Source organism: Kogia breviceps, chromosome 11, assembly GCF_026419965.1.
Source record: "Kogia breviceps isolate mKogBre1 chromosome 11, mKogBre1 haplotype 1, whole genome shotgun sequence".
NCBI lineage: Eukaryota > Metazoa > Chordata > Mammalia > Artiodactyla > Physeteridae > Kogia > Kogia breviceps.
Window position 1 is genome coordinate 85,589,649 of NC_081320.1, and position 25,513 is coordinate 85,615,161.

At 54.9% G+C, this 25,513-nt stretch overlaps 1 protein-coding gene across 7 annotated transcripts in view; it reads right to left on the reverse strand.

Annotated features, from left to right (window-relative positions):
* Positions 1-25,513, reverse strand: part of KLHL29 (kelch like family member 29) — a 315,301-nt gene that overhangs the window by 21,839 nt on the left and 267,949 nt on the right. For all 7 annotated transcript variants that reach the window (XM_067008043.1, XM_067008045.1, XM_059079189.2 and 4 more), the window contains one exon: positions 3,027-3,165. In XM_067008043.1, coding sequence (XP_066864144.1) covers positions 3,027-3,165 — 139 coding nt within the window. The remainder of the gene's footprint in view (positions 1-3,026; positions 3,166-25,513) is intronic.

The window sequence follows — 25,513 nt, forward strand, 5'->3', positions numbered from 1 at the left end:
ACACTGGGGCTGGGACAGGGTCCTCAATGGGGCCAAAGCGGTGAACGCATCACCCGCCCCGGGCTAGAGGTGGGAGGGAGTCCAGTCTGAGCCTCGAGGCCTGGGGGTCCCAGGACGGCAGAGCTTGGGCCCCTCACCTCTGACAGTGCTCACCTAGGCCCTCACGAAGGTAAGGACCAGCGTGTCATGTCCCGCCGATCGTGCCCACACCCTCTGCTTGTGTTAGTGCAGCTGCCTGAGAGGGAAGACCCAGCCTGGGGTTCGGCGGGCAGGGCCCCGTCTCCCGTGCTGGGCCATCTGGGCCACTGCACATTAAGTCTCCAGGGTCACAGGTTTGGAGGCTCCACAGTCTCGAGGAGACTGAAATGACCTGGCAACATCAGTTGCTCCCCGATCACTAAGAATGTGAAATTCTTGAGGGTTTTACATGGCCGGAAGGGAAATCACCTTCCCGAAGAGAGTCTGCTTTCCTCCCCATGGAAGGAATCAGTTTGCAGCTATCGGCAGAGATGGTGACGTGTGCTCATGGTGAGGACGAGAGAAGTAAAATTTAAATTCGCTGCAAATTAAGCTTGCAATTTTGAACTGAAGGGGCACCTTGGGGCTCTGCTGTGGCCACCTCTCCCGCTGAGTGACCCTCCTGTACGCTGAAGACACAGCCCTGTCTCCGCAGACCTCAGACCTCTATGGGTTCGGATCCATCCGCCTGGCTGCCTACCAGGTGTCTCTACTTGGGTATCTTCGGGCTGCTAAAACTCGACATGCCAAATGCTCAGTGCATCACCTCCCCCTAGCTCTCCCCTGACCTTGGTCCATGGACCTGCCTGTCTGTGACTTCGCCCTTCTCATGTCCCCGTTGCTTGCACTTGGGAAGCCCTGCCCATTCCCTCACTGTCACCCTGGGATGTCAGAGCAGGAAGGAAACCCGAACATCATTTGAACCAACCTCTTCTATTACAGATGAGAAAACCCGAGGCCTGAGGGAGAGGACGTGACTTGCCCGGGGTCATAGGTTGAGTGGCAGAGTCAGATGTAGAACCAGGTCTCCCAGCTCCCAAGAGGCTGCCCTCTCTCCTCCAGCGACTGCCTCTCAGCCCCTGCACCCATTTTTTCCTGTTAGGGTTACTGAGGCACATCCTGCAGTTCTCCTACCTGAAGGTGGGCATCCCCACTCCACTTACCCTGACGGCCTCCACACCCTCGGACTGAGCCCAGGGCCCTAGCCTGGAAGTCAGGGCCTGCCTCCCCATCCCAACCTAGCTCAACCTATCTCTGAGAAGGCCATCTCCCCATCCCCACTGCTCACGATTGTCTCTGTCCTCCATTTTTTATTCCAGGCAGCCCATCCCTTGCCTGGAATATTCTAAAACATTCCAGAATATTCCTTGCATTCCAGAACATTCCCCACAACCCATCCTTTGCCTGGAATGTTCTTCCTCCTTCTTTTTGGTCTGTCCAAGAAGCGTTCACTACTTTGGGTTCCCAGATAGTGGTATATCTTCTCTGCTGTGTGCAAGGTCTTTGTTTACATGTTAGGGCTCTGAAGACAGTCAAAGAGCTCCCGTGCTCCTCTTGCCACATCTTTCTAGCCCAGGGCTGGGCCATCGCTCAGTTCCAACCTGTCCCTGCATCCTGCCACCTCTGTGCTCTCCAACGGATCTGGGTCAGGGACCAAGGCCTCAGATGCCACATCTGCAATCCAGTGGCCAGTTGCTGGTCACTGTCGGTTGAGAATTTGCCAAGAGTGGCCGCACAAAGCCCCCCCACCACCACCTTGGCCTGAAGAAGCCACTGGCCGTGCCCCTTCACCCCAGAGCTCATGCCCCTGACCCCTGTGCTCGGACAGAGAGAACCCAAGCACTGGGGGTGGGAGACCCGAGCTGTCCATGAGACTGGAAGTCACAAAGAGCCTGCCCCTTCCTGCGTGGCTGGGGCCAGCGGGGCTCGGCGGGGCTCGCACGCCGGGCAGCTCAGCTCTAAGTGAAAGGACACAACAGATTGGGAAGGAGATGCCAGCCAGTGTGCCATCCTGAAACAAAACACAGTCACTCTGGGGTTAGTTGGCAAGTCCAAACACAGCATTGGGAAGCAAGCAGAGGTCCTGTCCTCCCACTCTGAGCACAGTCCCGGCTCAGCGTCTGCCCCGGAGAGGCTGCAAGGCAAAATGAGCAGCGGCGTTAATCTGCTGATGGGTGAGAGAAACAGGAGCGTTACCCCGGGCCGGCCCCCTCAGCTGCTCTCCCTCACTAAGGCGCTAGAAGGTGGCCCCTAACATCTTTGCAAGGGTATGAAGCAGACAAATTAAAAAATCAACATAATGGAAAAAAAAAAAAAAGATGCTCATGCACCATTAAGACTCATTCAGGTAGAAATAGCCAGGGCAGAGGGCAGAAGGGGAGGGGAGCGAAGGCTGAGAGAGACCGTGTTTAGGACACACCTGGTCTGGGCTCAGATAGTGCTGGTTTTAGGCTCAGAGTACAAGTATCGAGACATGCAGCGTGAATGAGGCTTTAGCTACAAGTCAACTCTCCCCGACTCTGGCTGGGGAAAAGCGACCCCTTGGGTGCCTCGTGCTCCTCAGTGGGGGATGGTCTGGTCGATGTGCTTTCCTGGCATTAAGTTCACTATCGACAGCAGTGACGATGGTACTGGGGACACGTGCTGGCCCAGTGGGGGCAGCGTGCAAGTGGTCCCTTAAAGTGGAGTCTGCAGTCCTCCGGATCTCAGGGAGGGCTTGTGAGCCACTGAGAAAGCAGGATCCTCGGAGGGTGGGGCAGGGTGTTGTCTACTTCTGGCAGAGGCCCCTGGAGACCAGCAAAGCTGTGTGGGACGGGCTGGGGACAGTGGCTGCTCTGAGGCTGTGTGTGAGAGGGCACTGGGGAGGAGGAGGAGGAGGAGGAGAGATGGCTACTGGCTCTGTGACAGGGAGTCACGCTTCAGGAACCTGCAAGAGAGGGGAGGAGAAAAGCGACACAAAAGCGTCCTACAAAGGAACAGACCCGACCACAGCTGGAAGGAAGGCAAACCTTTGAATCAGGTCCTTGAAATACAAGCTGCAGGAAGCTAGAACATTTTGGTGGACTTCAAACTCTCTGCCTTCAACAACAATTTTCAGGTCTGTAAACGCTTTCGCTCTGCGCTGCTGGTTCAATTCCTTCAACATTTCTGCAGAACAGAGAAGACAGACAGGGCCAGGTTCCCATTAAGAGTTTTTGTTTGTTTTTTTTTTTTAATTAAATTTTTTTTTTTCAAGAAGTAGAGAAATAGGAGAATACTTGACACTGTTTCTTGGCAAGACTGGCTCAACACTGACAGTCAAAAGAAGTCACAAACATAATGCGTAAACAAGCAGCAACTGGGAGGGGCTACATAACCAAAGGAATAATGACTTTCAAAAGCCAAAAAAAAAAAAAAAACAAATACAGAAAAACAAAACAAACAAAAAAAACCCCCCCAAAAACCCAAACCCAGAAATTGAAAGTCTGGGAGAAAAGATTCCCATACTGACAACTGGAAACAGAGAGAATACACCATCACAGACAACTAAAAACTGTAATTTAACTATGGAACAAGTTCTCCAAATGCCAATGAGTGCTGATGTATTTGATACCAAGTAAAGCACGGCATTGTGATGTAAGATGGGCTGGATATGGTTCAGAGGAATAAAAACCACAAAACCTGCAAAAACAGTATCCCTTAGGTTAGACACTCACAGCCATGGCTGGGGAGAGCTTCTTAGGGAGCGGCCCCCGAGAAAGGAGGGGTGGAGTGGGGGCCTGCCGAGCACTTCCCTTTCACACTTCTGGGACAGATGCAGGGTTGGGCGGTGGGTAGGAGGGGAAGCAAGCAAGGGGCTGGGATAGTCTGCACCTCCTCCCACTTCCTGGGTCATCTCAGGAGCCCCACCTTCACCTGGGTCTTCAGCACAGGGGAGCCTGGCTTGCAGCCCCACAAGGTCCCAGGAGGTGATCTCAGGGGACTTCCCACCCTGATGCACACCTACCTTTGCCTGGTGGCTTGGCCACCTGGGGCCAGCACAGAGAGTGCCCCAGGTCCATGGGCTCCGAACCTGGGGATGTCAGAAGCTTCTCCCAGACCCACATCAAGGCTCAGGATGGGGCAGGAGGAGAGCCTGACAGCTGCCCTGCTCAGTTTATATAAACTCTTTCACTTGCAAAGTTAAGGCCTTCAGATGAGCAATGCTCCCAACAGCCTCGCCCTGCCGGCCTGTCCCCCGACCCCACGGGCCCATGGACAGAGCCTGCCCTTCTCAGTGCTGGTCGCCGGACATCAGAGGTCCAGATTCTTGGGCCAGAATGACCTAGACTGTTCAGCAGGTGAATGGGAGAGGGTGGTCTGCAGAACTGAGCCCCACCCTCTAAGTCCCCCACTGGCACCTCAAGCCCTCCGAGTGGGTGTTTGCTGCACCCTGACTGGTGTTCCGGAATTACCCTCCAGTGTGCCCTGCTCCAGCCTGAGCAGTCATCTCTGTCCTCTTGGGCCAGCATTGGGTGCCTGCCAAGATGCCCTGCTGAACCCAGCTCCTCCTCTGATACTATGACCGTGGACAAGCCCCGGTACTTCCTGAGCCTCTGTTTCTATGTCTGTAAAATGCGGATGGAGGCTCCCATTCTATCCCCAGGGCTGGGTGAAGGTCAGATGCTCAGGCCCGGGGATGGCCAAGCGCTTGTGGGCTTTGAGGTCAGCCAGGCCCTTCTTTGAGAGGACACACTGGGCTCCAGCTCTGCTGAAGACCAAGGAAGACAGTAGGAAAGGGGGGGCCCTGGAGCATACCCCACATGGGGGACTGAGGTGGTCGGGCAATGCTGAATCACTGTCCCCACCAACCCCACATCAGGCTGAGCTGGAGTCGCTGCAGGGCGCATGCAGGGGTGTATGTCTTGCGGGGCCATTGGCTGGGGTCTCTAAAGGCTCCCCGTGGAGCCTGGAGCACGGGAAACCAGCAGGACCCAAAGCACCAGAGGAGGGCGTGGAGGGCACCTGTCGGGTAGATACGGGGGAACAGACTCAAGGGCTGGGGGAGAGACAGAGATGTGATGGGTGGACAGGAGGGCTCAGATCCCAAGAGCCTTGTGAGGGGGCTCGAGCTTAATGCTATGGGCACCAGGGAGTCAGCAGGGATTCTGTGCAGGGGGGTGACAGGGTAGACTTCAGCAGCTATGGCAGAGGTAGGACGGGGGGCAGGAAAGCACCCTGTGGAGAGCTGGGCCTCAGAGCCAGGCCTGAGGGAGAACCTGAACTCTGCCTCCTATCAGTTGGGTGACCTTGGGAAAGTTACCCAGCACCCCCAAAGCCTCAGTTTCCTGCTCTGGTGAAGGTTAAAGGATCTAGCCCGCGGTGAGCTGTTAGCCGTGGGCCCAGCACATAGTAAACACTCAACGGGGGTAATTTTGTTGTTTTTGTTGATGGTGGTGATCACTCGGCAATCCAAGTGAGAAGTGACGAAGGCCTGAACTACAACGGTGACGGAGGGACAGAGAAAGACAAGTATTTAGGCTGTGGATGCCATGGCCGTCCGTCCCGGAGGGACCGTGGCAGGGTGGGGTGCGTGTGAGGACCACGTCCAGGCTTCTGGGGGGGGGGACATCGGGAAGGGAGGGGGTGACGAGTTGAGTTGTGGGCCTAGGGTTAAGGCCGTGGGATGCCTGGGGAGAGGTGGCAGTGGGGACATGCAGCACATTGCCGGGGTGGATCCCACCCAGGAAGGGCCTGCAGGGCGAGGCTGGGTTAAGGCTGAACTGCTGCGCTCACACATCAGCTCCAAAAAGAGCCACCAATGGAATTCATCCCCAGACCATGAGCCAGATGGATGATGTCATGTTTTTGAGTGAAATCCCTTGGGGAGAAAAAGAGCTCTGGGCTGGAATTCCTGATTCTTGTTCCAGCTTTGCCACTAATTGGCTGGGTGACCCTGGGCAACTTGCTCCAGCTTTTGGTGCTCAATTCCCTCAAGCACCCACGGGCACCTGCTCTGGTGGCCCCGGTTGTCATGCTGCGCTGAGTGATGGATGCAGCCCCACATGCCTCCCGAGTTAACCGTGCTCAGGGGACCGGGAGAACACAGCGCTACACAGAACGCCACTCCTGGGCCCAAAGCATTCTGATTGTTTGGGAAGAGTTTCTTTCAAGCCAAGGTTCCAGCAATGATTACATCCGCAGCCCCAGACCCAGCCTCAACGCCTGCTGCCCCGGAAATCCCGGGCTGGATCTGAGAGGTAGTGCTTGGAGATCCAGGTCATCATAACTGTAAAAAGAGCCTTCTTTCTACTCTCATTTTGTGGAGATCTGGATTTAATAGCTGGGCAAGATTACTCAGTTTCAGAAGAATTTTTCAATTTATGAAAGGGCTCACCAGGGGATTCCTTTTCACAGCAGGGCCCCAAGTACATTCGAAGTATTGATCAGCTGGTACGTGCTTACTGTTGCCCCCTGAGTGCCCAGCTGGAGAGCTGGCATTTCAGGACATCACGACAGAGGATCCACGGGAGGAAACCAGTATTGGCTCCGGGCACAAACTGCCCTCCGGCCCACCCCGTATTGGCAAGGACAACTTGAGGGGCTTGGAGGCCTGTGGGTTCCTGGGGACGCCTTTGGACAAGCCATGCTGGTGCCCAGGTTGGACAGTCTGCAGGCCTCGGGGCAGAGCCTGGCAGGGGCTGCGTCTTCAGAGTGGACTCCAGCCGCACGCATCCCAGCGCCCTGCAGAATTGGGCTGCCTTGGGCTTGTGAAGGAGGAGAAGTCTTGACCTCAAGGTCCCTCCCTGTTGGCTGGCATCAGGGAATTGTTTTCTGGTCTTCCCTGCTTGGAGTGGGACCCCACACCCTTGCCTTGCCCACCCAAGTGGCTGCCCTGTGCCCTTTGCCTTGCCCCTCCTTGGGGAGCTCCCCTGACTCAGATCATCTGGCAGAAAGCTCACACCCACCAGTTTACTAGGCTTCTCCCTGACCCCTCCCCACCCAGTCCTGCCTCTTTTACCACCTAGAAATCTCTGCATCGATTCTCCACCAGCGCCGCCATCCCTCACCTGAGTCACTGCAGCAGCCTCTAAGGCCGTCTCCCTGTTTCTGGCCTGTTCCCCTCCAAGCTCTCTCCATACATCAGCTTGACCATCAACCTCTGCTCTTTTTTAAAAAATATTTATTTATCTGGCTGCGCCTGGTCTTAGTTGTGGCATGCGGGATCTAGTTCCCTGACCAGGGATCGAACCCGGACCCCCTGCACTGGGAGCGCAGAGTCTTAACCGCTGGACCACCAGGGAAGTTCCCATCAGCCCCTGCTTAAATAAACTTTGCAAGGCTGGGTAGTGGGAACAAGGCCCTCTGTGATGCCTCCCCCAGCAAGGCCCAGCCCCTCCCCTCCCCGCTGGGCCCTTCACTCCCCACTGAAGCCTCACTGCACCCCAGGCACGTCCCCCTCCATCCTTCACTCATCTCTCTGCCCCTCTGCCCAGATCTTTCTTCCTCCCTGCTTCTTCTGGCTAATTACCATTTTATCTTGCAACACCAGTTAAAGTATTATTTTGTCCCAGGCCTCTTTGCCTCTCTCCCCTATTCCTGCCAGATAACCTTGCCCTCCGCCCACCTCGGCGTCCTGTGCTTACTTATTTAGAGCATACTATGTAATTATTTATTTATATGGATGTCTCCTGCACTAGATTGTATTTTCTTTTTATTTTTATCTTCAACAATTAGTGCAGGTCCTGGCGTATATATATATAGTCACTACGGTAAATTGCAAAAATTCTTTGCAGCCCCTCCCATCATCAAAGGGTGGAATTATTTGCCCCACCCTCTGGATCTTCACCGGCCTTATGACTTGTTTTGGACCCTAAAACATGGTTGAAAGGACACTGTGAGTCTGAGCCACAGCCTCAAGAAGCTTTACTTGCTTTTGCTCATTTTCTCGGGACCCCTGACACCACCACCGTATAATCATGCCTGGGCTAGCCTGTTGGAGGATGAGAGACCACGTGGGGCAGAGGTGAGCCCTCACAGATGAGCCGCTTACACCAGCCAGTCCCCCACCAATATCAGCTGAGCCTGACCCAGATCAGCTGAGCCCAAGCCAAACTGCATAATCTGAATAAGTGGTTGTTGTTTTAAACCACTAAACCTTAGAACTGTTTGCTATGCTGCAAGAGCTAACTGATATCAAAGGCATGAACAGGGGATGAACTCAAGTGCTCAGAGAACTTCCTCTGTGTCAGTCTCTCCCTTGCTGGTGCAGTTTGAAGTTAATTCTTTTTGCTGTCGTTGTAAAATTACCATCCTAACCATTTTTAAGTTCAGTAGTGTTAAATACATTTACACTGCTGTGCAATCAATCTCTAGAACTCTTCATCTTGCAAAATTGAAACTCTGTACCCATTAAAGAACAACTTCCCATCCCCCTCTTTCCCCACCACCAGGCAATGACCATTCTACTTTCTGTCTCTAAACTCGACTGCCCTAGGTATCTCATACAAATGGAATCATACAGTATTTGTCTTTTTGTGACTGGCTTATTTCACTTTGCATAATGTCCTCAGGGTTCATCCATGTTGTAGCATATGTGAAAATTTCCATCCTTTTAAAGTTGAACACTATTCCATTGTATGTATTGATCACATTTTGCTTATCCATTCATTCGTCAGTGGGCACCTGGGTTGCTTCTCCCTTTGAGCTCTTGTGAAGAGTGCTGCTATGAGGCTAATCCTTAACCCCCCACAGACATCTCTAAACACCCTGTCTCAAACTCCATTAAATATGGTTAGGGTAAACCAGCTCTGTGGATGCAGCAGCAAGTGGCATCAGAGGGAAAGGAGACACTAGGAAGGGTCTGCCCGGGGCTGGATGCTTTGCTTAGAGGAGAGGGAGGCCGCAAGCAGAACCAACATTGGAAATGAAGTTGCAGCCAAGCTTCTGCATATTTTTCACCAAACGACACAAGTTATTTGTCAGAGACTAATGGGCTCGTTCCAGCTGGACTAGAAGGGCTGTCTGAGGTGGTAATAAAGAGGAAGAGATGTCAAATATTAAAAGGCAACGAATTTCAGTGGCTTTGCAGTGGAGTCCATTAAATCAGAGCCCTGAGAAAGGTTCTGCGGCCAAATAATTTTTTTCAGAGCTCAAGTTAAGAACCCAGCTAGGTGATAAATGCGCCCGACTCCACTGGTATTTATGACACCTATCTGATAAAGGACCCGAAAAAATTATAAACTCAGAGCAGTTGTGAAATATACTGAGATAGCACAGCAAAGACTCTCGTGCACACCCAGAGGATAATTCATTTGGGACCGGGAGCCTGACATGTGCCGACACCGTGGGGACACATGAGGGCTTTACACAAACAGAGCCTCCTGCTGCTTCTGCCATAGCCGGCCGGGGAGCTGCCAGGCTGCCGAGCTGGATGTTGCCTTTCCTCCTCCTCCCTGTCCCACCCATCAGATATACACATCTCCCCTTTCTTCGCTTCCAGAGAAGTACTGGGCTCAGAATCAGCCTTGAGAGCCAGCTGGGCTCCAGCTTCCTGGTAAGATGGAATAAAACGCCCCGTGGGCTGCACGCCCAGCCTGAGTCGGAGGGATGGGCCTTCTACTGGGAAGTCACCCAGTCCCAGTCCCACCAACCTGTGGGCAAACCCTCCCAGGAAATGGGGTTCTCTAGAGCAGGGAAGCGTGAAAGACTCAGGCTTCTTGCCTGACTTAGCATTTTAGTAAGGAGACCTTCTTGTCCTGCGGTCCGAATGGAAATTTCTGCCATTTATCTGAAAGGGAACAAAAGCCCTAAGAACAGTTGCCACCTCTCCCCGGCCTGCCTTTTCCCTGTCGTCCAATGCTGGGTGACAGACCTATTTCTCAAGCACCAAAGGTCCTTTCTCTTTCTACAGCCCCTGCCCCGGGGCTGCCCACTAAGCCTTTGCTCAGCAGAATGAAGTTTACATTTCAGTTGGAACATTCTTATGCCCTCCAAGATGATTAAAAATCATTAAAATTTTTCCCCTTCCGTTTTTTTTGAAACCCACCTAAAAGTAACAGAAACATCCCCCTGTCTTCCTCTGTCTCTTAGAGTCCAGGACCGACCAGAGGCAGCTGCCAGCCTGGGCATGGGGGCAGCCTGACCCAGAGACCTAGATTAAGCCACAGAATCACCACGACTGCCTCATCTACGGGCCCACCCAGGCAAGGAATGCCTGGTCCCTCATTCTTAAACTCCTACCCAGTGGCTCCCAGAGCCTTCTAGGACCTGTTTGTAACCTTTGTTTATAGCTTCACTTCTATGCACGTCCCCACACACCCCTCAGCCCTTTCTCTAAGTTCATGCCCACTATATCTTGTTCTTTCACTTTGGTTGTTTCTCTCTGCCCCTTTGGCCAACTTTCCCCCAACACTTGTTTCTTGGGGTCTCATCCATCCCCTAAGCCTCAGCTTAAAGTCCATCCTATAAGAATTCTTACCGAGTTCCTGGATCACAGACCTCTCCTGTGGTCTCACGAGACTTTGTTGGTGCCTCGACTGTGGTAGAGATCCCTGGCTGCCTAATTTCAGAGGAATGTCTATCTGTCTGTCTCCTTTCTAGGCTGTGATCTCCCGGAGGGCTTGCTTCTCTGCCCCCCACCCGCCCCCCTCCCCACTGGACACCTGACACCATGTTTTCCACAAAAAGTTCCTTTCTGATTGGAATTCAGGGTGTGTTACAGACCAGATGCAGACATGTTCTGGGTGGTAAGAATAACTTCCCCAAAACATGATCCAAAAGAACCATTTGAAATGTCACACTTGTGTGGAGTCAGACGGAAAGAATGCAAAAACCAAGCCCCTTCTAACTTCAGGAGACACCAGTGTTGATAATAACGATGATGACCCCACACTTTGTATGGCATCTATGGCTGCTAAAGCATGGTTACATTGATTAGATCCTCCTCGGGGAGGGATTTATCTATTCTGCTCAGTGCCGATGGCTTTGAAGAGCCTAAAAAGCCCTCCTGGGAAAGACTGACCACCCCAACAGCTCTGCTGAGCACAGGTGCATCCTGGAGCCCTCAAGGCAACTCTTCAGAACAGGGGGCTTCACACGCAGTGGTCAGAGAGAGGTGGTCTTCTCAACTCTCCAGGCTCCCAGCTGCCTGGACGGTAAGACCTGCCCACATGTAGGCCAATACCTGGCCACCTTCACTGACAGCTCTTGCCTTGTGACCTTGGGGTAGGAGGCAAAGGGAATGGTATTTTGTTTGGGGAGGGCTGGGGGAAGCTGGGGGCAGAGTATCAGGACCCACAGCACCAACCTCGAGGAGCCTGGCTGCAGGGTGGTCACGGAAGAAGGGAGAGCAGACCTCTGGCTGAGCAGCAAGGCCACTGGGCAAACCCTGAGGCTGTAGTTGGAGGGAAGTGCCTGATTAGGTCAACACTGGCAGCTGTTAGTCCTTCCTGCCCCAGTAAAGAAGGTTCTGCCTGGCTCCTTCTCCAGCTTTGAGGTTGGAAGCTGAGGGGGTGACGGGAACATTCTGAGCAGGAGAGGGTGAAAATGTCATGGTGGGAGGGGGTCAGAGAGATCTCGGGGGAAGGCCAGGACTTAGGAAGCTTGGGTGAGAAATGAGGTCAAGACCAGTGTGCAGAGAGCTCTGCAAGGAGCTGGGACTCCAGGGAGACAGGCAAGGAGTGGGGAGGGCTGATGTGCAGTGAATTAAGCATCCAGGTGATTCAGGTCAGGAAGCGGAAGGTGGGGTTCACAATGGCCTGGTGGGAGGCCAAGGCAGATGAGCTGGGAGCAGCCAAGTGGTCAAGGAGTTTGGAGGGAAGATAGTCCCCTTCAGGGGCTAGAACTTGGTTAGAACTCCCTCAGGGAGGGGGGGTGCCCGCAGGGGTCTTGGTCCTCAGGATCAGGGGAGGATGAGACTGGGTCTGGCAGCAGGGACAGAGTTGAAATTGATGTCTGGGGTGGGGTTGGGGAGCACCCCCCTCCGTCTGTGCTCTCAATGCTCTGTGCCTCTGTGAACTGCGTTCTGCCTAAAGTATATTTAGAGACACTGTTTCTTCTCCACTAGAGCGTAAATTCTTGGAAGCCGGGCCTGGTTCTTGGCTACAGGGACTAGAGTCAAGAGGCCAGGACAGATAGTTGGGGCCAAGTGAGAGAACCAAGTTCAGCACCTTGGAGAGCTCTAAGTGTCCAGGGGTCAGGGCAGAAAGCAGGGAGGGCTTTAGAGAGGTTAGGGGTGCCCTGCAGGAGGAGACCAAGTCCACAGCTGAATAAGGCTGAGGCGTGGACATCCCCTTTCAGAGGCAGACTCTGGGAACTTCAGATACCTTGTGTCTGTCCCACTCATTTATCCATCAAATGGGTGTTGTCTCCTGTGTGCTGGTCACTGGGTGGGGTCCCAGGGACACACATGAACGCACATGTTCAGAGATCTGGGGAGCTCACTGTTTAACGGGGGACACACTAAGTGACTGTGATGCCGGGTGAGACGTTTTAGTGGGGCCAACATCGGGCAGAAGGGGAGCAGGGAGTGCTGCAGGGAGGCTTCCGCGGGGCTGGCGATGGTTTAAGGGAACACTGGAAAGATGAGTAGGAGCTGACCAGGTGGGCTGGAGGGGCAAGGTGTGAACCACATGTATGTACGTGTGTGTTTGAGTGAGTAGTGTGTATGAGCATGTGGGCGGGAACATATGGCATGTGTGAGCACGTGATGTGTGTATGAGCATGTACGTACGCATGCATGTATGTGTACGAGCATATGTGTGTATGAATATGTGCGTTTGAGCATGCGGTGTGAGAGGCAAGCCCATATCAGGCTGTGAAAGAAACAAACCCTCCCGAGGTCTTTATCCCACAGGAGACTGGATGCCATGGGTGGATTTTATGAGACGGAGCGTGAGAGTCAGGGTGGTCTCCTACACTCAGAAAGGCTGCTCAGAATCGACCGTGAGGGGTCTCACACCCCACACCGGGGCCCACGTCCTCACGCTGCACCGTCCCCGTCGCCCGGCCTTTCGCGCACCAGCAGGCATCCCTCCTTCCCATGGCCACCTGCCCTTCCAACCCATTCTGATGCCCTCCTCTGAATTTCCCAGGTACACAGCCAACCAGCGGAAGCACATTTGTCAGGTACCTTCAAGGTGCAGGGCACAGGGCTGCGAGCTGGGGTCGGGGGAGGGAGCTGCAGAGGAGCCGGGGCAGTAGATGAACCAGACCATCCCCATCCTAGGGGAGAGTGCAGCTGGGTGGGACACAAGGCGCCCATGGTGAGGAGCCAGATAAGAGCTTCATGGCAGTCAGCGAGGGGTGCTGAAGTCCTCCTGAGGAGGGAGAGATGGGTGGCCTGGGGATGACCAGGAAGAGCAGGGGGCGTCGGGTGATGGCTAGCTATGTCACCGCGGAGAACCAAAGGCACACGAGGAGAGGCATTATTCTTAATTTAGCTCACAGTCTAACACAGGTTTACTGAGGACCTACTATGTGCCAGGCCCTGGACTATGAAGATGAAACCAGTTTCCATCCTCAAGGAGCTCACGGTCTGATGGGGGAGGTAAACACTGCAGTGAACACAGGTGAGTTTGGTTGCTTGGTGTTGGAACCCCCTTTCTACTGGGGAGAACCCCAAGATGCCTGGGGAACTGGGCCTTGTCCCTGTGGGAGTGTGGAGTGCAGGCGGCTCCCTGGCAGCCGGCATGTAGCCAGGAGGCCTGGGCTCGGCTGGTCTGATGCTTGTGCCCTGGACTTGGAGGTTCCAGGGAGGAATGCAGGGCCAGCCAGCCATGGTGACTGTGGTCACTGGTGGAGTCAGTGGCTCAGTGGCACTTGAGCACCGGCGGGGGGGAGATGTCGCCAGTGCAGAGTCCCAAGCAGACAGGCCCTGTTGGGGACCGGTCTGTGCTGCCTCCGTTCCTGCCCCAATTCCCAGCCCAACTCAGCCTCAAATAAAGATCTGCTCGGCTGAACTCTGTCAGAGCTGTGGACTGTGGTTGGCGTCCCGGGACCCGAGTGGGACAGACATGCATGCACCCATGTTACACTGTGTCGTATGCCCATGTTACACGGTGTGATGAATGCCCCTTTAGCAGAGCTGCCGAGGGCGTGGGGGGAGCACGGGGTACAAATGTGTGAGCGGAGGTCTGTCTGTGCAGAGGCTGGAGCCCTATGACAAGCTGGATAAGCTGTGCTTAGAACCTGTAGATGGTAGGCCTGGGAGGGAAATTTAGAAAAGCCGTCCCAGTTGCCTGGGGCACAGAGGGGTGGGATGGATGGGGGGGCAAATGACTGGAGGTGGTGAGACCCTGCCCCTAGGGGTTGCTGCTATTGGGTAGGTGAGCGGTGAGGGTGAGGCCTGGTCTAGAGCCTGGAGGAGGGTGGAGGGGGCTCTGAGGTCTAGGGGGAAGCAGAACCACAGGGCTTTGAGAGTTCATGTAGGGCTGGGGCCGAGGGGAGGATGTCTGACCACTGTCCCTGACTTCGGAGCTCCAGGGTTCCCTACCTCTGGGTAAGGCCTGGGGCACGGCGTTCAGAAACCAGGTGCTGGTTGCTGCTCTGCTCCTTTTGCGTCGTTGGATGAGCCCTTCAAACAGATGGTCTCCAGGCCTTGCCTCTGGGGCTGCGAGGACAGAGGCCCTCCTCTGATGAGGAGCCATCAGCCTTTGTGCTATCCTGGGCTCTGCTACTACCATTTTACAGCTTTCTGTTTTACCTTTCATTATCTTAGGGGCAAGATGTCAGATTTCTGAATACACGTGAGAATCTGTAGCTGGGACCCGCCAGAGAATTTGGATAAAGAGGTGTCAGTCCTGCGTGTATCCCCAGAGAGGTCCGGACCCAGAGCTCAGCTAAGCAGTCGGGGAGCTGAGGGTGGCGGCTACCGCACCCTCCAGCACAGCCCAGCCTCCAGCAGAGAAGATGCGACTCCAGGTACCCAGTCTAAAAAATGCGCCACCTGGTTCCTTCACCCGGGGCAAACGTGGAGAGTGCTGCCTACCCTCCATTCCTGGCCAGCAGGCAGCCCAGGGCAGGGGGATCCCACAGGGGGCCCTGCTTCCCTCCTTCACTGCCCTGGATTCCCAGAGGGGCCTGGGCTCTTTACCTGAACTGGCCACCATGACGGCCCCATCCTCTTTCACCCAGGGGCCCTGCTGACCTGCCTTCCACCAGGCTCCTGGGAAGCCTGGGTGAGACAGCTGTCTGTGTGGGTGAGCAAAGGGGCTGGGTGGGGGAGAGGCGAGCGAGGGGCCTCAGAGCTTCTGCACCCAACACTGCAGACCCCAGAGGAGGGCGTGCTTTGGAAACAGAAGAGCAACAAGGAGCCAGGTGAGGAAATGATACCTCAAGTAAGGGAGGTAGAGCCCCCAAACCAGACACAGTCCGAAAGCCTAAACTGTCATGGGCTGTATCCCGTGGAACCTTACTCTGTTGCAAGCTTCCTGAAGGGAGTTCCTCCAAGGCTCTGGCCAGCTGGGCTTTGGGAAAGCCAGCCTCCTGCCCGAGGAAGGGGCAGGATGGCACAGAGAAGGGGCGGGAGGAGGTGCTGGGGAGGATGGGGGACCAGACAGGAGAGAGAGACAGGAGCGGGGGACTCAGGGCCCTCCCCCACGGTTCCAGCAAGTAAATCAATCGCTTAAAAGGATTTGTGAGAATTAGTGAACCGGAGCTGGGAGCAAAATCAGCTCAGTTGCCCAGGTAGAGAAGGAAATGAAACAGAAACCCCAGATGCCAGGGCCTAATGGCAGCTCAGAGCTCTGTGAGTCACATCGCAGGAGAAGAGAATTCACAGGCCGAGAGGACTTGAGGTGAGGAAGCAGGGCAGGAGCGTGCGTGCGTTTGGGGGGGATGGGGACCCCTCTCTGCCGCACTTGTCCCTCTATGTTCTTCTCGGAAGGGGTGTCTCTCCGTGGCCGTCTGCCCCTGGGTTTCCATCCGTGCTCACCCCTCCTGAGGGCCTGGGCAGGGTCAGGTCTGGGGCAACACGTCGCCTCCTGTCATTTCAGGGGAGGTGAAAGCCTAGGCGATATTTCAATTTTCCTATTGCTGATGGTCTTTAATCGCCACCATCATTCCAGGAAAATTAGAAAATTAGCATAAATGAAGAAAGTGGGGCTGTGCCCTCCAGGAGATCAGGGGTCAGCTGCAGGGCCAGAGGGCCAGGTCTGCCTTAGCGTGCCTGGGCCAACCCCGGTGTCACACCTTGAGAGACACCATAGCCACCGGGGAGGAGTCAGCCCCGGCCCTGCCTCGGATGGGCCCACTCTCTGTGCCCCGTCTACCAGCCAGGTGTCCTGCACTCCTGCCTGTCACACTGGCCCTCGGGTCCTCTGGGTGCACGCAGCCCGTGGACGAGGCACCCCAGGCCTGGTCCCTGGAAAGGTCTCCGGGTGGGCTCTCTTGACACCCCCTTCAACCCCGCCTCCTGCCTCCAGCTCAGCCTTCTCCCCTGCCAGGCCCTCCCTCTTCGGTATGTGATCTTCGCCTGCTGAATTCTGTCTCTGGTTGGACTGTGAGCTCGGGTGCCTTTCATTCCCCGAATTCCCAGAGCCCGGAGCAGCCTCTGGAACCCACAGGACTGGGTCCCAGGGTGGCTCACGCATGCTGGGCTCCCGGTGGCGACATACGCAGCCAAGACCCCGATGCAGGAAGACGGTCCTGTCTTGGGCACACGTGCAGGCCGTGCTCCTGGACCTTCTGGGTTGACTTCCCTGACACAGGACCTTTCACAGTGTTCTCATGATTTCTGCTGAGCTGTTGGCTTTAATGATACCCCTCTCTGCCTGGTCACTTCCCCACAGGTATTTAGCCTGACAGTCTATTTTTCTTGAGAAGCTGAACCTATTAGACTCTATAATAAAGCCAGAGTACTGTTTTTACAAACTCTCATTGGAAGTAATTACCCAAGAGAAGCCGTTCTGCACAGACAGGGCCGGGCCTGTGTCTCGGCTGCAGTCCTGGGTCCTGGGGTACCCCTGCTCCGGACGGGCTGGACACGGGGGGGTGGGCACCCTGGGCACCTGCCACTGTGCTCAGAGGCTGACTGGAGGTGGGCACGAGGGGCGGCTCCACCCCCTGCATGGCACGAAGGCTAAGAAGCCCAGCCTAGCCCGGTCTCCTGCATGGGCTGTGTGCAGCAGGAGTCAACCTACAGGAATGGAGTGTCTCTGTGTGCAGGTGGGGAGGAAACCAAGGCGACCCCGCTGTCCCACTTCCTGCCCTCGAGACCCTTCTTGGCACGAGGTGCAACTGTACACTCACTGGGGGATGATGGCAGTGACGGGTAGTGAAGGTCATGGTATGGACTTGGAGGGGCAGCTCCCAGCTGCTGTTTGGACAGGCTGTTGCCTTCCCTTCATCGGGTGCTCTTCCTCTGCGGGACCCGTCAACCCATCCCACGAGACCAGGTTCAGATATCGCCTTCTGTCCCTCCACACTGGGCTCACTACAGAACCAAGGTTATTTTCTCATCTCTCAAGCCCTTGGACTGTGGGTGCCCACAGATGGGACCCCAGTGTGGGGGACTGGGAGGGGCAGGGAGGGTGTTTGCTGATGGAGTGAATGGCTTTGACCAAAAGGGAAAGAAAGCAGAGTCCTGCGGGAATCGAGGGTTTGAGACCTTGAAGCCTGGCCACGCGGAGGGCTCCTGACCAGCTGGCTCTGCAGTTCCCAGTGATGACACAGAACCTGATGGAGAATCCTCCAAGGCTCCAGCAGTAGCCTCCCGTTAGGGCCCAGGGATGGGAAAGGTGATGCTCGTCCTGACCTGGGAATTGTCTCTGCCACCTGTGGGCCTGGAGCTTCTACAACTCTCCTGTGGTGGTCTGGGCTGGCTCCTTCTTGGGGTGAACATTGTCTTGGGTGGGTGGAGGTGAGGGGGAAATCCATGGGGTAGGAGGGCTGGGTGGGTACCTACAGCCCTGGGCTCAGAGAGAAGCAGCCAGGCCCTGGGGCAGGCTGGAAAGAAGGCTCTCCCCAGCACAGCTGACCCGGACTTGGGCAGGTCTGCAAATCAAGCTGTAGAGCTCCCTGAGGCCTTGGGAATGACCGCATGTGTCCTAGCAAAGGTGGATCCAGGGCTGGCTGCCACCAGAAGCTGCCCCCTCAGCTCCCATCTTCTCCCCTCCACCTGCTGGAGGCTTTGAAACCAGCACTTCTCTCCTTCCTCAGGCTCTGCAGGCCAAGGTATGGCTGTGCCTGTCCCCTGTTAGCAAGACCTATGTTGTCTACCCTGAGCAGCTCTCTTAATGCGGTGCGTCTGCACGGCAGGAGGAGACAGGAGCTTTCTGTTTCTCTGGCGGTTGCTGCGGAGGAGAACGTAATAGATTTTGATCACTGCTAAGAAAAGCTCTCAAAAGCAGAGCCTGGATCTGACTAGCCTCGGTACCCCAGTGCCTGGCATAGCTTCTGGCTCCGAACAGGTTGCAGGTAAGGTCTGAATAAGTGATTGAGGGAATGAATGAAGAGCTGCTGGATCAGACAAGGTGTCCTGGAATAGGATGCACTGAGCTGGGTCTTGAATGGATAGGATTTGAGCCACCAAATCCCGAGTCCTTCCGTGGAGGAAGTGTGGCCCCCAGAGTGCACGGCACGAGCGAAGGCACGGAAGCAGGAAAGCCCACGGAGGGACCAAGGACTCTGCGGAGGCTGGGGCAGTGGGCTGGTGGGCCGGCAGAGCTATGGCATCAAGCAGGCAGAGCGAGAAGCCGCAGAGAACCCTGGGAACAACCGCACCGAGTGCCGTAGGCATTTCCAGATCGCCAGCATCTTTCTTCCCCCGGCAGCGCCCACCAGGGAAAGAAAACCCTGCAATCCCCAGCACTTGGCTCTCTCCCAGCCCGGAGAGAGGGCGGAGAGAGGCGAGCAGGGCCGCGCGGCACGCTCTCGAGCGCACTCTCTCCCTTGCCAGCACCCACTCCCCAGGCATCTGAGCAGTGACGGACCATCTGCCTGGAAGTCATCTAGAAGAAGAAAGGACCGTGCACGTCAGCCAGAACACACCCAGGCCCACCCTGGAGCACTCGCTATTCCTAGGGGTGGATCGGAGGTCCAGGTGGTCCAGGGTGACTTGGGTGGCAGGGCCAGAAGGAGCAGGCAGGTCTCCAGGTGCTCTGGTTCTGCGTGATGACACTGCACAGAGATGGTGATGATGATGAAAGGCATATCGACCTTTCACTGAGAGCCCGTGTGTGCTGAGATGGCCCTTCACACACGTCGCTGCTCTTAAGTTTCGAGTGTCTTTTACATATGAGGGAGGCGAGGTGAGGTGCCCGGTGTCTCCAGCTGGAAGCTGAGGCGGGTTTGATCTGACACGGGCCTGCCCTGCCTAAGGCATCAGTTCTCAACCTTGGCCTGTGCATCGAAGAACTCATCTGGAAGCTTCAAAAAAAAAAAAAATACTGATGCCTGGGTCCCACCTCCGGAGTGGGTTGGGGGTGATCTAGGCACCAGGATTTTTAAAAAGCTCCCCAGGAAATTTTAATGTGTAGCCAAGTTGAAAACTTCTGGTCTCCTGCCCCAGTGCTGGTGTTTCTGCTTTTTTGTTCTCATTACTGAAATCTCCAGAGCTCAACGAAATTTAGTGAAAAAAATAAAATAAAAATAAGGAACGACACTTCGAAGAGCCAGGGATTTATGCAAATGAATGCAAATAAACACACACTTCCATACATATGTTTATGCAAATATGCTTGTGGTCCCTGCAAATCACTCACCCGCCTGCAAGCAGCTGTCTGTGATTTCTTGGTGAGAACCCCGGGCAGGGTGCTCCGGTTAGTGACAGGTGGTATCACTACCTCCCAGAACAGATATCTCTATTAGCAAACTCATTCTAGAAATCCTCCTCTCACAGAGCCCAGCTTTGTGCACCAAAACCCCATCCCCAACTCGCTCAGGCCTCACTGAAGGCCACAAATCAGGAAGGTTCAGGAGCAGTTGCCTGGTGGGTACCTCAAGGCCACCAGTGCTGTGGGCAGAGAGAGTGGGTGCCTGATAGCTGCTGGAGGACAGCTCTGAGTGCTGAGAGCCGGGCCGGTCTAGGTGCCCTGTGCCAGTCTCGGTGGGCTGGCCTGTGGCTGGGCACTCCACTCCGCCCTGTCAGTGGATGCCCCATGTGTGCTGTCTGCCCAACTGGCCCTACAGCTCATTCGCATAAACCCAGTGGGAGACACTGGACTTCAGAAGACAACTTGCCCGGTCAGGATGAGAGACTGGCACCGTTCACCCACATCCCCTCAACGGATGCTGACTGTGCCTCCAGCACTGGTTTGCAACCCCTTCTCCCAGGCCTTGTCAAACAGTTATGGCCTCTGTAACTTCAGTCTCCCTTGTTTTGCTGCCTCAGGGATGAACCAGTTCTGCACCCTGCTGGCCTCTGGCTCTGTTCCCTGAGAAGGAATAAGAGCAACTGAAACCTCAGTGCTTCCTTCCTGCAGGCTCAGCACTCCTTAGGGTGTCCTCCCTAAGGTGGGCATGCTCCGCCAGTGGCTGCCTGGGGTAGAGGGAGCTCCCCAAGGGGGCCTGGGATGTGAGCCTGAAGATCCACCCGAGAACCAGGCCCCGGCACTTTGGGGTCCCAGCTCAGCCTGCTATGCACAGCCCTGGAAAGGTCACATCCAATGTCTTACTTCTCTCGCTGCTGAATCCAGGGGGTTGGAGGCCAGAGCCATCTGGGAGGCTTTGGGGAGGCAGAATGGGAGCTCTGTGAGGGCAGAGCGTTCTGTCTGTTATGCATGGTAGGCGCTCACTACATTTTTGTTGGCTGAGGGGACAAATGAGCCTTTCCCCTACAACACCCATGTCCTTGTGACTTGTGCATGACCTGGGATGGGGGAGGTGTGGCCTGTCCCCATGAGGGTACCCGCTCACCTCTGGGAGGGCAGCTGTAGACAGTGCCCCTCATGGACCCAGTGCACAGCCCAGGTCAGGAAAAGCCTCCCGAGTTGAAAGGCCAATTCACCTGAGCACTGTTCTCACTTTGGGTGGTGCTGGTGGTAGGGAGGTGGCAGAGGGGTGTCAATCCTTCCAGGCCGTGACGGAAACCCAGTGACTGCTGTTCCAGTGGGGTGCCAGAAGTCCATTCAGGTATGATTCTGTCTTAACACAGAGCTCTTACGACGACCACCCCAGCAAGGACAAAAGCGTCTGAGCCCCTGGTGACAACCTACCCACCAAGCTCTTACGTGCCCTGGGAGTCCAGTCCAGTGCAGAGAAGTCTGCCATGCTGTGCTGGGAGACAGAGCTCAGCCTTCCTGCTCATCCTCCCTCCACTTGCTGCCCTCAGGGGTCACTCTTAGTTCTTGTTGGTCCAACTATCCAAGAGAAAAAAGAGCTTTCACACTTGGAAAAATCTCTGCTAGAGTACCAGCTGGCTTCAGCTCAGCTCCCAGCCTCTGCGGAGTTACTGCCTGGGCGCCTGAGACCCCCTACCCCGCCCGCCACCCCCGTCGGAGAGCGCTATCTCCCTGCTGCCTGCTTCACTCTTGCTGGCTTGAACTGAGCTTGTAAAGGCGATTTTATTCTTTAATTATTTCGGGCTAACCCTTCACCTCCTCAGCTTTTCTGGGCTGTTAGGGAGATTCCCTGTGGTTCCAGTCACTCAGTGGCTGTGTGATAAGGGACAGAGGAGATAAAGCCATCTCCTTTGGAGGAGATGGGGAGAGACTAGCCCCGGAGCCTCCATGGCTGGTTGGCTGTGGGCCTGGCCAATGAGACTGGGTCTGTTCCATGGCAGGCTGTTGTCTTGAGGGACCAGCCTTCACCCGTACGCTGACCCTAGGGCAGGCCAGCCACGGCTTCCCTCCTCTTTGTTGAAAACTGGCTGGAATGGTCAGAGGTGAAGGGAGGGCAAACAGTATAAATTTCTGTGGACAACCTGATCCACCAAGCTGACAGCCAACTAAACCAAGACTGTTAGGAAGCATCCGTTCCCTTCTCTTGGCTGTCTCAGTACGGATGTGCTGTGGGATCATCTCACTCAGGTCCCAGGGACCCAGCGTGGGTCATCCAGGGTCCAGAGTTAAGAGGGTAGAACCAGTCCAGAGCCCAGGACCTAGAGCAAACTGAGAATTTACATCTAGAGCCCAGAGCTTAAAATCTAGAACTTCAAGCCCCCAGCCAGAGCCCAAAGTTTAACACAGAGGCTAGATTACCAATTTAAAAACCTGAAGTTCAGACAACGGGACCCAGTTCTGAGAACCCTCCCAGCACCAGTGTGCTAGAAAGTTCCCTTCGCTGTCTCCAGCCCTCTGATTGGCACCTGACAGTGTGTGGAGAATTAATTATGGTCAGAGCTTTTCAACATGCAATAAAAAGCCTTTTAAACCATTCCGACGGGAGGTGATTAACTCTATTAAGTGGCATTATGGATCTTCCTATCTGTTGCTTTCATAAACATAGTTGTAGGCGGAATGTTTTATTATGGGCATAAAAATGTCCCACATTACAATGCATAAGCACATATTGATGTTATATTTCTTTACTGTGCTGCACACCCCAATCCCCAACCACTCTGAAAAGAAACTACAGGTCTTAATAATTTATGCTCCAAGTTTTAACCAGGATTATCAATGGCAGCTTTTGAGCTTTCTCTTTTGGCAACACAATAGATCATAGTAAAAATGCACCGACAAGCGATGTGTCCGTTTGATTTTTTCCACCTGAATCAGCAGCCCAAACTCCAGACACAGCAGTTTAGGGCAAGCAGCACACTGAAGAATTTAAGTCTAAGCATTTAATCTGTTCTTTCCATAAATTTCTGCTGCTTGTGCTTTATAATGATTCTACCAGAGGAAGTTTATTTATATCGCAGATTTTCAGCATCAGCACATTGAGAACACAACGGCGATCGCTCAGTCAATAGCTTACAGCCATGTATAATATCACTCCGGAAATCAAAAGCCCATTTGAAGAAAAGAAGCCTCAGATTAAAGTCACTTGAAGACATCAATAACTTGGAACTCGCTAAAGAGAAGTTATAAATATCCAGCCTGCGCATATGCAAATACGCGCTCGCAGACGCGCGACTGCCCCGCGAGCCCGGGAACCTCCCGTGGTCCCTCCCTCCCCGGCGGCACGTGCGGGGGGCGGGCCCGGCTACGTCACTGGGGGGCGGGTCCTCCCCTCTCCCGGAGGCCGCGCCCCCAGGTCCGCGGACGGGCACCTGCGCCCCGGTCAGAGAGGCCAGGTCTGGGTGTTGTGCTGTGCTTTACGGCCGGCGAGGAGTAGGAACCCAACCTTAAAACCCAAAGCTAGCGCCTTTCTGGGTTGTTTACCACGTGTCGGATGCTGGGTCTAGAGGCGCTTTACACCTGCCGCCCTCAGCCATCTTACTGATTCCTTAAGTCATATATACACAATGGCCACCCCGCCCCCCATCGGCTTCATCTCGTTGAGGGGAGGGTAGGAAGCACCCGCACTTTGAAAAGCCCCCAGCGTGCATGCTTCCTGCTACCCCGCTGAGATGCACGGATTACATTATCGCTTTTTATTCTCCCAGCAACTCTATGGCTGAAGGTCCCCATTTCACAGATGAGAAAAATGGGGTTCAGAGAGAGTCCCTGGCCACTGAGTGGCAGAAGCAAGATTTGAATCAAACTCTGCTTAATTCGAAGCCCCGCATTTATAATTTTAAGTTGCTAGAGTTCGTTGTTTCCTGCTTGCCCTAGCTGCCTTTCTCAGGGCAGGGCAGGGCAGGGCAGGGCAGGGCCTGCCCAGGGGCCTAGAGAGATTTAGGGGTCATTTGGGAAGGTGAGGCTCAGGGTCCAAGGAGCACCATAAACGGTCATACTGTAGACAAAGGAGGGGGATGTGGGTGATGGAGGCTGGGTAGAGCTGGCTGGGGAGGCAAGCTGGAGGGCTGGCTGGTGGGCCTGCTGGGCAAGATCCTTGTGAGGGGCCCTGGGGCGGGATGGGAGGGGCCAAGGCGAAGCCTAGGCCTTGGATCTGGCGTCAGCTGGGGGCCTGGGCTCTGGACTTGAGGTGGTGAGGGGAACCTCAGACCTTCAGGAAGGGAAGGCAGAATGGACCCATTGGGAGGGGCTGGGCCCCCAGGTGGTGCTGGTGAACTCAATGGCCACAGACCAGAAGCTGCACTACCCCCAGGTAACCCTGGAAATGGCCAAGGCCTCAAAATGGCCAAGGGCCTATATGGCCAAAGGCCCTGAGAGCACAACCACCCCTCAGGAGAAAGAGGAACTCTACTTATTGCCCAGGAGCGTGACGTGGTCCTGCACAAGGCAAGGCTCCCTCAGAGAGTGAGTTACCTATGGTCAGTGGGCTGTAATAAGATAATAAGGTTAAACCCTGCAAAAGTGGACAAGAGAAAATGTGACAAAGGGCAGGACATTTGAATTGAGTTATATAAAGTCATAGAAGGTGACTGAAAAAGGACAACTTCCTTCAGGATGACTTCTGCCTTAAAGACACCCTAACTCTGGAGCCACCTCGATGCCTTTACTCAAGCTGTCCTGTCCCCCCAGATTCCCAGCCTGTGTCCACAGCACTGCGGTAAGGTTTATGCTTCAGTACTGTGAGCATAATCGATCACTTTCAGCTACACTCATTCATTCCTTCACTCATTCTATTCACTCGTACATTCAACAAGTATTTATTAAGCACCTACCATGTTCCAGGCACTGGGGATACAGCAGTGAACGAAACAGCCCCAAAGCCCTGCCCCCACGGAACACAGATCCTAGAGGATCTTTGCTGACCTCTCTGTCCCTCCTTCTCGAGGGCTGGTGTGGTTCAGCGGGCTCTGTAGGGCTGGGCAGCACAGCCAGGCCGACAGGCATCCTCACTCATGCATCTGGCTGCAGTTGGTCCAGAGCTCCCAGCAAATGGCTTTTCTGAGCCTCAGGCTGCACTGACTCATCATCTCCCTGCCCTTCTTCCTAGCCTGCTGGGGAGGTTGTTTCTTTGGAGATCCTTCTAGGCCAAAGGTCAGTGTGTGTGTGTGTGGGGGGGGTCTCTACTCCCAGATGGGGAAGATCACATTCTTCCAGATAAATGACCTAGTCCTGGGATGGGGATTATACAGCCGTGTTCCCCTCTCCCCCTGCTCCAGTGCCAGGAGGACTCCAAGCCCAGCCACAACTAGAGCCTGGAAGGGTGGAGGACTGGCCCTCTGATGAACACGGTGGGAGGCCTTGCACACGTGTGCAGGTGCGTCCGTACAGGTGAAGCCTTCTCAGGAGGGTGTCCTGGATGTATAGAACATTCAGAGCTTGGGCTTCTCTCCTTGCTATTGACTGACCGGGGCAGAGGCTGGCTGGCTGCCCCTGATCAACCACCAACTCTCATTCCGGCCCTAATACTACCTGCCCCCGGGGGGGAGCTGGATTCCCAGGCGGCTGGAGCCTCAAGGGTTGGGGGCTGGGGGACAGTAACCCCTTTTTGACTGCAGGAACCAGCTCTTGTTGGGACGGAATGCTCCACTTTCCTGGAATCCTCTGCCCTTCTGGGAACTCTCGGGCAGGCACATACACACTCTGTTTTCTATAGTTCCTCAGGAGGGCCCTCTGGTTTCTTTTTGGCAGCCACAGGGGTT